Source organism: Perissodus microlepis, chromosome 12 (assembly GCF_051167445.1).
Source record: "Perissodus microlepis isolate ML-2025 ecotype Zambia chromosome 12, ASM5116744v1, whole genome shotgun sequence".
NCBI lineage: Eukaryota > Metazoa > Chordata > Actinopteri > Cichliformes > Cichlidae > Perissodus > Perissodus microlepis.
The window spans coordinates 28,554,388-28,566,804 of record NC_140472.1 but is presented as its reverse complement, the minus strand read 5'-3'; the positions used below and the strand labels follow the sequence as shown (position 1 = coordinate 28,566,804).

At 40.0% G+C, this 12,417-nt stretch overlaps 2 protein-coding genes across 2 annotated transcripts; one reads left to right on the top strand and one right to left on the bottom strand.

Moving 5' to 3' along the window:
* The first annotated feature begins 181 nt into the window (after window positions 1–181).
* Window positions 182–5,505, top strand: mrps30 (mitochondrial ribosomal protein S30). Its single transcript, XM_084946470.1, has 5 exons — window positions 182–788; window positions 1,129–1,274; window positions 1,711–1,816; window positions 2,677–2,853; window positions 4,511–5,505. The coding sequence occupies exons 1-5, from the start codon at window positions 215–217 to the stop codon at window positions 4,768–4,770; spliced, it is 1,263 nt and encodes a 420-aa protein (XP_084802596.1). The 5' UTR covers window positions 182–214; the 3' UTR covers window positions 4,771–5,505.
* Window positions 5,506–5,648: 143 nt separating this feature from the next.
* On the bottom strand, window positions 5,649–10,633 carry emb (embigin). Its single transcript, XM_084946471.1, has 9 exons — window positions 10,484–10,633; window positions 9,445–9,522; window positions 8,814–8,997; window positions 8,444–8,526; window positions 8,128–8,264; window positions 7,052–7,207; window positions 6,509–6,629; window positions 6,369–6,402; window positions 5,649–6,288 (listed from the first exon to the last, which is right to left on the bottom strand). Exons 1-9 carry the CDS (start codon window positions 10,554–10,556, stop codon window positions 6,228–6,230), a joined length of 927 nt encoding a protein of 308 aa, XP_084802597.1. The 5' UTR covers window positions 10,557–10,633; the 3' UTR covers window positions 5,649–6,227.
* Between the last annotated feature and the right edge of the window lie 1,784 nt (window positions 10,634–12,417).

The following is a 12,417-nucleotide window of genomic DNA, read 5'->3' as shown; positions in this document are numbered from 1 at the left end:
TTAAATTACACGACCATTTTATTAAATTACAAGACCACTGCCACAAGTAAATAAAATAAAATGTAATGTTCTTTAATACCGGTCTAAGTTTTGACTTATATTACTTTATGTAGGCGTTAGCATTCAGTCTGGCTCTTTTTTCCGCAAGGGGGCGCTGCTCTGAAAGACTGTTAGTTTGTGTGTCAACGAAAAGTGAAGAAGAAGTTAGGCAAACATGGCGGCCCGCACACGGCTACCCTTGCTGTTCCCCAGAAACTTGTTTCCTTTCAGAAGCCAAAAGCTTGTCCACACTGAGGTTTCGGTCAAGGAGCCAGCGTACCCTCCAATAGTCCCCTCTCTAACGGCTAAAAGTAAATCTGCGCGGCGGCGACAGATTGAGGAACGGGTGAAGAAGATATGCACCTCCTCCGTGGAGGACAAGCTGTCCCTCATCACTCGCATCCAGCGGGAGAAATTTGTAGTTTACCCTCAAACTTTCGCACGGAACGCAGACAGATGGTACCAGCACTTCACTAAAACCGCGTACATCCCGGGCCTGCCCGAGAAATTCACCCCGGGCTTGGAGAAGACCACAGCCGCGGTTCCGGGAATCGACGATGATGCGTTCGCGGACATACGCTCCTTGGTGACCCGTGTGATCCTGCAAGAGCACTGGCAATTTAGGAAACGCAAGCCTTTCATGTACAGACACCAAGAGCAGGTGGTCGGACCTTTTCTGAGGAGCCTAGTGTCTGGACTCACCTACAGTTTGGCTAAATACAACCCACTGCTGCAGCTGTCCAGTCTGGGTGTGTATGATGAAGTGGAACTAAAGACGCTGTAGTTAGTGGTGTGGATACCTTCAGGAAAATAAAGGCATTCATAGTGAACAACAAGTAGATTTGCTGTTTCGGGCAAAAACAAAACTCGACTAGAGTGGCCCATTAAAATCGGAAACTTATCATATCACAAAAGTCCAGCTTTTACTATAATAATCTTTTAACTATTGCCAAAATAATACGGATATTAACAAGTTTTATTGCTCAAAACAAAAAGACAAAGAGTTCCAGATAGCATGAAGTATGAGTGCCATGTTTTTCTACTTAACAATCCTAGTCCTCTAATGTTGATCTATATTTGTTTTCTTAGATCTCAGTCCCCAGGTGAACTTTTACTGGAGGAGGGGTCAGAGAATTATCCCAAAGGGACATCGGAGACGCCGGCTCGAGCCAACCAGGTTCCAGATCGACGACCACCCACACAGTCAGATCAGAGTAACCCAACAGTTGCCTCAGGTAGGCGTCCTTTTCAGACCACAGGGATCATGTAATAGCAATAGATGCACAGTAAAGGTTTTTGTAGGCCTTGCATAGTGGGGGGAAAAAAGCACACAAACCACTTAAAATGTTTTTCATTGATGTTGTCATTATATATTTAATTCTACTTTATTATAATGTGTCTCATCGCAGTGTTAAAAGGTTTTAATCCAGATTCACACATTTAAAGCATTGCTTTTTCTGCAGTTATATAGCAATTTTCTGATCTTGTCAAATACTCAATGGACTTCACTCAGAGTTCTGCAGCTATTTGTGTATATATTCAACATTATTACCACAAGGGGGAGTTTGGGGGAGACTGAATGGGCCCATGGGCTCTAGACGGCCTATCTTGCAAGTTGGGCTTGCAAGATAATTTGATCAAATTACTTTTTCAAATCTTATTTACTTTTAGTTCATGCCGCTGGAAGCCTCCCATGCAGCTGAAGTTCCAGAGATCACGCTTCGTCCCAATGTGATGCCGCTGTTCAGAAGGCAGTACGACAACAACATCTTCACAGGTGAAACAATGATGTGGGTCATGCAGGCTGTGCTAGGTGGTTCTAGACATGTTTTTCAGTCTAGTGAGTACATTTTCCTGGTTAGTAAACATGATCACATTTTTTTAATCCTGCTAATCTGATGACACACAGCCACAGCACCACTATGTTTTAGCAAAAAGCCCTGTGGACACTGTGTTTCAAATCTAATCAAAACTACTTTAAGTTTGCTGACTTTGCCCTAAAATCAGACTTTGAAAAGCTGTTTTTCTTTTTTTTTCCTATAGTTTTTTTTATCACTCCTGCCACCACCTTTGCTGCCACGGAGATTTCCCGTAGATCTTATTTTGGGATTCTTTGAATGTCCCGTCTCCCTTTATTGTAATATATCTGATTCTATCGATCAGTCATGTTTTAACAGATTTTAGTTGCAAGCTCAGTAAAACAGTCTGTGTAGGGAGCAAAGGAGGTAGAAAATATATATACTGCCTAAACCCAGAGCCCCAAAAACTGGCCACTGTCCCAAAGGCTAATGCAGCAAACTGATTCGTTCCCAAATTGTAATTCTGGTCTCACTAACAGGTCATCAGGTTGATTTTTCTCATTATTTACTTATCGTAATTGTCAGCAGGGGGCGCCAATGTGGAACTAACTGGTATTTAGTAAAAGGTATAGTGTGTTTTTTGAGAACAATTATTTTAACCCAACCTTGCTTGTTTTTAATCTTTCTGCTTCTATAGCAAAGTATGATAATAATGTAGCTGCAGGTGGTTTTATATTTGAAGTTTTCATTATCACAGAGTGTTTCCTTGGCTCATTTTTTTTCTTTATGAATCCCCTCTACTTTCTGTTTATAACAAGCCTCTCTGTTTCATTTAAAGGTGCAAAGCTACCAGACCCAGCGTGCTACGGTCACACTCAGTTCCACCTGGTGCCCGACCGATACCACAGAGACCGGATGGCTCGGCAGCAGCAGGCTGACCAAGTGGAGGTTTTCCTCAGAGCCAACGCGCTCGCCAGCCTCTTCGCCTGGACAGGAGCTCAGGCCATGTACCAAGGTGAGTTCCTAACACAGCAAAGGTGCAACAGAACTGAGATGCTGTGTTTATAAAACATTACAATACATATTTATGTCTTCATGTAGTTGATTTACTTTGTTCGCTGTAGAGATTTAAAGACGTGTCAGAAAGTTAACAGAGCAAATGTCATTATGAAAAGCTTTTTCTTTGTGTTCAAGTTGGTTTCTAAACATTTTCTAAAAAGGTCACACACTCACCAGCCACATAATAATATCTATCAGCATCTATTGGCAGCATTTCAGTGCATTTAGGCATGAAGATGCGGTCAAGAGCTGCTAAAGTTCAAACCAAGCATCAAAATGGGGAAGAAAGGTGGTTTAAGTGACTTTGAATGTGGCATGGTGTCGTTCGTTGTTCCTCATACACCGGAAACTTCTGAAATTCTTAAGTCAACCCAAAGTCTTTAGCATTTCTTAATACTAAGGATTCTGGCGTAACTATTTCCTTCAGCCTGGTCTTAGTATTTCAGAAACTGATGATCTACAAAGAAAATTCCAGTGAGCAGCTGGCTGAGGCAGGAGGAGATTGGTCAGACTGTTTCAGTTGCAACAGTAACTCAGAATCCATCAGTCTTGAACTCTGCTGTGACATTCCGGTGGTAGAGTACAACATAAACAACATAAAAGCATGGATCCATCCCACTCTGCATTAACGGTTGAGCCTGGTAGTGGTGGTAGTTTAATGATGTGGGGGATATTTTAATGGCACACTTTGCTTCTTTTGGTACTATTTGAGCGTCCTTTAAACATCACAGCCTGCCTGAGTATTGCTGAACGTGTCCATCCCGTTATGACCACAGTGTACCCATCTTCTGATGGCTGCTTCCCATCACGAAGCTCAAATCATCTCAAACTGGTTTCTTGAACATGAAAATGAGTTCTCTATACTCAAATGGCCTCCACATTCACCAGATATCAATTCAATAGAGCACCATTTGGATGTGTTGGAACGGAAGATTTACATCATGGATGTGCAGCTGACAAATTTGCAGTAACAGTTGTGCGGTTGTGTCACTATTGACCAATCTGAGAAATGTTTCCAGAACTTCGATGAATCTATGCCATGAAGACGTAAGGCAAAAGGGGATCATCCACCTAGTAGCCAAGTGTACCTAATGAAGTGGCAGTGAGCGTTGTTTTGCTTTCTATTAGCCTGGCAGAGCTATAGTGTCTCTGAAATCTCTGGGTATGTGTCGACTATCATAATAATAATATTGGTCCAGAATCGTCATTGCAGCCGACCAATCACGCTCTGTGATGTCATAGCTTTGTGACTTTTGGGGGGAGAAGTTTGCCTTTTTGCAGCAAAGCTTTCTGACCAAAAGTCTGATCATGCTTTAGGTTGAAATAAATTTTCAAAAACAATAACTAAGTGTTTAACAAATGTAATATTAAGGGGTGTCTTGTTCCACCTGTGGACACGCAGTGTTACAGGACAAATCTATGACATATCCACTATGTTTAGTCTGTTTCCTCCAGAGCTGCAGAGCTAACAATGCGACTGGTCAGTGGCATTACTCATGATGCTGCAAGAATAACGCTGATACAGGAATATGGGATTACTGCAGTGTCTACATTTGGCTTTAAATCTGAGAGAAGGCGTAGCTCGTGTTGATGCTTCCCTCTCCCCGCTGTAGGTTTCTGGAACTACGAGGATGTCACCAGACCCTTCGTCTCCCAGGCCGTGATCACAGACGGCCACTTCTTCTCCTTCTTCTGCTACCAGCTGAACACAGTTGCTCTCTCTGTGGAGACTGACGCCAACAACCCCAGGAAAAACCTCCTGTGGGGCACAGAGAGCCTGCGACTGTACGAGACCGTGCAGGACGGAGAGGTGGTGGGACTGAACGACGGCGTCGTCAAGCTTCTGGTTCAATTCTTCATGAATCAGCCGTAGTTGGATTGTAAGGGAAGGGGTGGAAATCTTTAGGCAGATTTCACTTAAGTTTTTTGTTCTCTAAAGAGCAAGATGGGAGTGAAGTTTGCCAGTTTGTATGAAATGTAATGTTGAAAAAAGAAGAATCTGTATTCCTGTGAAAGTAAATACTGAAAAAATACTGTGTACACATCCCTGATTATTACAGAGGCCTGAAAGATCACAATGGAAATTTGCGTGTGTGTTGGGTATTATACACTGAGAGTTAAGGGAAGCATAGAAAGAAGCAATAATTTAACAAATATCTGTAGCGTCTTGGGCGAATCTGTTGTGTGAATACATATTTCTGACTCCCGTCATCTCAGCCTGGGCTGCTTCTGCGACAGATGTGTTGGCGGCACACAACAAGAGTTCAGAAATATAGTAGCTTCAACACGTTTAAGTAAATTCATTAACTCCAGCCAAACTTAGCATGTCTCACACAGGCTGAGGAACGAGCCGCTCTAGTTTACTTTCTAAATGCAGTGATACAGATTTGTTTCTGACAGTCGCAGCTGAGGGTGTGTCGCCTCTCGCTGTGGTCACAGCTACAACGGTCTACATGATTGTGTGTTGTGGTATAGCTTAGCTTATTGTGTGTTGTGGGACAGCTTAGCTTTTCTCCGTGGGGAAGAGGAAGTGCAAAGGTTATTCAGGACAAAAAAACATCCACTGTATTTATAGAAAAAATAATAAATGGCAGACTTTCAAAACTGACTCTTGTTATTGATGCTTAATCCATCCTAAACTTCACTGATTTATTTTTCTGTTGACTGCTCTGCTGACGTGTTAACAGACACATTTTTGAATTGTTTCTTTAGTGCTCGGAAATAAGTTTAAAATGAATCCAACACTGAAACGGTGGTTTGTGTGGTTTTTAATCGGCTTGTTTGCATACGGTGCAGTTATTTTGAGGAAGAAACTATGACTCTGTGACTATTCTCCTACACGTAAACGCAAAACAGATGCACAAATATGATGAATATGTGAAGATATATTTTGATTTACATGTTATTCAAGTACTGTAGATAGATTACTGCAAGGACAAAAGTCATTGGAAGCACAGTGAAAGGTTAGTCAAAGAGTGTAAGGCACTGCTACGAACCACAGAGAAGAAAAACGGGTAAAAGTCATTTGAAGTTTACGGTGTTGCCAACAAGAAGAGAAAGTCACTTCTGTTATGAGAAAGGGGAGGGGACAAAGATGACGTGATGTGTCAAGTAAAGCATGTCTGGGTTTCTGCACAGGAAGTCAACAGGAAACTTATATGTGTAAGGAAAGAGGCCACTTGTGTTGCAAACTCGAGTGTTGATTAGCTGGAAGCTGTTGCACTCTGAGTGTTGAAACAAAGTAATGCAGTTATAACAGATGCCACAATAACCGTATAAATGTTGCTAGCGTTCACTTTTAAAAATGAGTTTTAAAGCTGGCTGCAGTCTTTAAACTTTGCGCTGCCTCATGGACGTATTACCCTCCAGCTCCTTAGCTTCTCCTTGAGGCCTGACAGGAAAAAAAGAAGTCATTCTTGGATTATGAAATCTGCAAGTATCTTAAAAGAAATACTGCGTCATTGTACTCACAGCTCGTTCTTTTGGTCGCCGTTCGTCAGATTTTCTGAGAATGAGACCGATAAATACAAGTTAAAAATAAGCTTTGTCATAAAATGTTGCAAAAAGTATATGATAGTGATACAAATAAGAGCTGGATGATGTTTATCTACCCTCTTCTGTGTTGTTCTTCCTGGAATGAATTTTCTCGTAGAGCAGAATGGCAGTGACCAGCACCATAACTTCAGCCAGGATGGTTAAGAAGGGTTTCAGGGGCTCAATGAAGCTGATAATCTTCAGTACAGAAAGAGGAAATATTATATATCACTACTCCTACTTTTTTCAGTCACATCCACAGGAAAGAAGTACAGATGTTTTATCTTATGGGATTAGTAGACCACACTTGGTATCTATTCTGCCAAGTAGTTTTAAAAGCTTTATATGTTTGAGTAGTTTTTGTAGTTTGAAGCTTGTGGAGTTGGGCTCTCAGTGGTTCACCAGACCAATCATGACAGGCCATGATTAATAACATAATTTTTTTATTTTACAAAAGCAGTAACCAGTGAGTTTTAAAAAAAATGGGATGCAAAGAGAGACAAATTATTTATTTATTATCAAACTAATAATGAATCCTGGGTCTGAATTACAAACTGCTCAGGGGCTGTACAGGTACAGAGTTCCTTTTGTTTACTGACAGCTCCACAAGGTTTACTGACCTTGAGCTCCACATGGCTCATTGAGGTGCCGATGCGGTACACCGCCCCACAGTAATAGGAGCCAGAGTCTTCATCTGTCAGGTTGCTGATCTTCAGTTTCGTCTTCCACCCTTCATTGTGGATTTCATAGCGCTGAGGCTTTTCAACAACGAGGATCTGTTCCCATATATATCAACATACATTAACATGACACCGTCTGGATTTTGCTGAACGACACAGTAACAACAACAAATTTAAATGTCTTTGAAGCCAAATGAGGGAAAAGAAGGAGAATTAAAAGGAAAGATTCACGAAGCTGTGCTATGATCCCATTTGACACCCAACCTGCCTCCCAACAGGAGCGTTGTAGGTTTTTGCTTTTTATTTTTTCCACTTAAAAAAATAAAATGACCCACACAACAAAAAATCAGATAAATAAATCAAGTTAAAAGAAGACCCCAGTCCATTGGGATGTTATCCATTGCATCTATTATCTTAAACTAATACTGCATCACATTACAGGCACAATTAAAATATCAGTAATACTGAACTTGTTATCCCATTACAAACAGCTATAACTACTAGATACTGAAAATGTGTATTTAGCATGCATAATATAAAGCATGACAAGCTTTAAAAAGTATGCACACTTGCACATATTTCCCCCACTGCCACAGCACATTCTGGAAACGCATGTATTGTGTCATAAATACAGGTAATTTATCATAAGTACAAGCTCTAATGTTTCCCACCACTGTGCTTCAATGCCTGCTCATGTTCATTTATAGGATCTTATGCAGAAAAAGACCAAACATGAGGAATATGGATAAAAGGATAAACCATCCACCTATGAACAGTAATGAAAAGGTCTACTTTGACTTTCACAAAATATGAGGAGCTGTTAAAAATAGACACTTTGTTTGGTATAAGATAATTAAGATAAATAAGGATAATTCAAGATGTGTAACATGCAAAGCTGCTCTTGAAGAATATTCTTGAGAATAAAAACATGGGAGATGAACATAAGAGATCCTACTTGAAGGAATGTCAATTAAAAATGATCAGTGACACAACTGTACCGGCTCTGAGCAGCTTACCTTTTCTGTCCCATTGACTTTATACCAGGTCCAGGTTCTGGGCTCTGGTTTGGTTTCCTCCATTTTACAATAAATCACCACAAAGTCCCCCAGATAGCTGACTATCGGCTTGTCTCGCACCTCACTGATCTGTGGAGCTGGAGGAAAACGACCGAGATGATGATGCTTATGAAGACATAGCAGCACTGCACAGCCTCAGTCGAGTGTTATATATTAATATTCACTATAAATAGCTTGAGCAGGGACTTGAGGAGCTGATAGCAAAACAAATGAAGCTGTGAAATGTCTTGCAGAGATTCATTGTTTATTTCCTTACCTGCCAAAATAAAATCTATTTGTGCTTCAGTCCCAAAAACACAGGAGTAACTTCCAAGGTCTTGTTCACTGACAATATGGAAACTGTAAAGCAGAAGTCAAAGAGGGGTTTTAGATATTAACATAATAAATCAAATGCTCCTGTCCTCCAACTGTCTGATTATTTTAACTAAACTGTTGCCCTACTTTCATGTAAAGATAGTTACAGCTGACATGGACAGGCATGAGCTGACACTGCAGTTCTATTTAAAACCTTTTATATATTCAGGTCTTTTGATAAAACGTTGTAACAGTTTTTGAGCCACTCGGAGGGGAACTGCAAAGTGGATTTTCTAAAGCTGTCAGATAAAATATGCACATGAAGTACTTACTCTTGTTTGAGAGTATACTGCTCATTCTCCAGCTGCACAGAGCGCTCACTGTCCTGAATCGTCTTCCCATCTTTTGTCCAATAAACACTAATGTTTGGTCGTTTCTTCTGATTCCCAGTCCACGTACAGGCTAGCGTTAGATTTACAGGCTCATGCAGCTGGATTTCCTCTGTGTGATTTTCACCTGTGTGGAGTTTTGTGGAACAGTTAGAAACACACACACACACACACACACACACACACACACACACACACACACACACACACACACACACACACACGCGTCTGGTTTGTATCTTCATGGGGACATCCCATTGACCCTTACCCTAAACCTAACCATAACCTAATTGTAACCCTGACACTAAAGCCACATTTTGAGTGTGAAAAATGGCTTCAACCCTGTGGGGACACACACACACACACACACACACACACACACACACATATACACATACACTCAAGGCGAAATCAGGCTCTAATTTAAATCCAGCTCCACGTGGTCACAACAACATGGAAATCCTTACATCTTTGTCATAGCACACTATTTTACAAATTAAATAACTTATCAACATGTGTTCTTTAGCCATATTTACATGAGCAGTAATAAGGAAACACAACATGCAGAAATTACCTTTAAGAACAACACTTTTTACAGTTGTTTTAAGAGCAGTGGTGGGAACCTGTGGCGCTTTGGTTGAGCCCAACGTGTCTGACAGGAAAAGAAGTAAATGTATAAATATACGCAGAGTCTTTTACTGTGTGTAAAATAATTCAAAAGGTACCACAGTATTTATAGTAAAAACTAGACAATTATTTTTTGGTAACAAATATTAGTAATGGTGAAGTTTCTTTTTGTATTTAAGATATTTTTTTGCAGCAGTTATAATTAAACAAAATCACTAGTTTATTTCTGTCCAATAGTTTAATAGGTTTAAAAAAGTCAGATGTAAAGGCATGCTCATAGGAGATAAACACAATTGTGCTTAAAACCGCCTTTTCTCTATATTTGCCACTAAAACAAAAATACCAATATTTTAAGGTGATTTTAAGGCAGATATCAGTGTTGCTACTTTGCTGCCGTGTGAAACAGCTCGTAACTGTCTATGAAAAGTGTCCTCTACATAACAGCAACATGGTTGTTTCCTTCATCATCTTTTCAAAGAGATGTTTTCTTAAATAAATACATAAATATCTTAAGATTGGGATTAAAATGTATTCGGACAAAAAAATGAAATAAGCACTCAGTAACTTTAAGGTTTTATCTTTTTGTCTGTTATATAGTTCTTAAACTAACACACATGCACAATCGCAGAATGAAGCATAATGAGGCAACAATTAAAATCATATCAATATAAAAATCCTTTGCAAGCACGATAATTAAGTAACCCACTGTTATGATTTTTCCTTTTACATTTTATCCTATGATGATTACAAATATTTGTCTTGAGGGAAACAGTTTGAGACACATGTATAAGGTGAAAAATCTTAAACAATCACTACCAGTATGCTTCAAACCAAATTATGTTGCACACAATTATGTGAAAATCTTATGACATTTCGTTCTGGCCCTTACAAGGTTACGGGACCATTTGGTGGAACAGAGAAAAGGCTGAACAGAGCTTGAACACAACCACAAAACACAGCAAAAATGAAACCCAAAATTAATTTACTTGTATTGATGTGTCTGCAGCAGACGCAAAGCAGGCAGATCTGAAAAAGCGGCTGCTTCCAGGAGGCTGACATGGTTATCGTCCCTCTGTCCTCTCTGTGAGCAGTTTCCTCACTGTCTCTACAGACTGCATGGTATAACCACCCCACCCCTTCTCCCTCATCTGCACAAGTGACGCAGCCATGATATCACTCTGCAGCCTGTGGGTGGCTGCCTCCATCCATTATTCACTCAGATGGGGTTCGTGTCTGGATGTTGTGCTGCAGTTTGTGGTGCCCTTCAGGACTGCATATTAACAGAAAATGTTAAAATAATGTGTATCTGTATTTGCGTGTATACTTTGATAAAAATGTTAAATCTGTCCCAGCCTGGCTAGGCTGCTACTGTGCAGCTACGTGCAAGGTGTCCTGTTGTGTTATTTGAGAAGGTCACATGAGCTGAATCCCCTCATGAAATATCAAAGAGGGGCAACTAACAAAGTACCAATTCTGTTACTGCAAATGACTCATACAGTTCCACCTTAATATGAGTATAAATTTAATGCTATTCAATTGTTCACAGTTATACCAAGTGAAACACTAAAAGTAGCCTCACTCTAGTTCTCACAGCGTGGTGTTTACCTCTAAAGTTACCCATAGTCTAATTCTTCTCCTCACCACAGTAGAAATGCTCACATTGTTTTGGTATCAATCTCAATTTGTTCTGCATTTTTTTAATGTTTAATTCTTAAATCTGTTTCAGCCTTAACATTATTATTATTCAGTTGCCTTTTTATTTCCGGTTTGGCTTAAAAGATAGTTTCTTTAACTAACAGTCTTGACTAGGTCAGCCAATACATTGTAAAAATGAAATGGGGCTGCATTGTTAGACTGTGGTTTAGTTGTTTCTGTCACAGTGTGGTACTAATTCCTTATGCCACACATAGTCACATGAAGTGCAAATGAGTAATCAGGACTATCACCTAGCACGAGTGTTATTATGGAGTTGAGGAACTGATACGCACTCACTGGCCACTTCTTTAGGTATACTTTGCAAGTGCCGGGTTGGACTGTGTTTGCCTGTAGCACTGCTTTTTTTGAGGCATTCTTTCAACAAGGTGCTGGAAATATTTGTGGTCCATATTGACATGATAGCATCATCCATCCATCCATCCATCCATTCTGTAGTATTCATTCCACTTCATTTCTGTATTCTATGTATATAAGTTTAGATTGGTTATTTATAGTTGGTTTACACAGCTTTGTGTATGTATGTGTAATGTATATATAGACACGTGTGTGTGTGTGTGTGTGTGTGTGTGTGTGTGTGTGTGTGTGTGTGTGTGTGTGTGTGTGTGTGTGTGTGTGTGTGTGTGTGTGTGTTTATGTGTGCGTGTGATTTACATTGCTGTGCTTGAGAGCCTCCATCTACCAGAATCAAATTCCTTGTATGTGTCTGCACATATACTTGGCCAATAAACACAATTCTGATTCTGATTCTGATTCTGATCCATCCATCCATCCATCCATCCATCTACTGTCTGAATGTCACAGCAGAAATCAAAACTCATCGATCCGATCTGATCTCATGCAGCTCCATCAGCACTCCTCATTCTGGTCAGAGGAAATTGGTCAGACTGCACATCGTCTTCATAGATGATACAAGCTCATTCATTTTTATTCAGTAATAGCACATACCAATTATATAATTGAGACAAAAGAAGTGAAATGGTTAGATATTTAGTGGTTGAAAGAAACTTATTGTGGTTGAAAGAAATACGAAGTACCTTTTTTTTTTGTTCAAAACTATAATTTATTTATTTTCTATCTTCTGTCCCTTGTTGTGGACATCAGATCAGTTGCTGTAATTTTGTTCCTAATGCGTTCAGGTCATGTTGAAATGTTCACTTTCAGTGTTCACTGTGCGTGAACAGCTCCAACAATATATATGAGAATA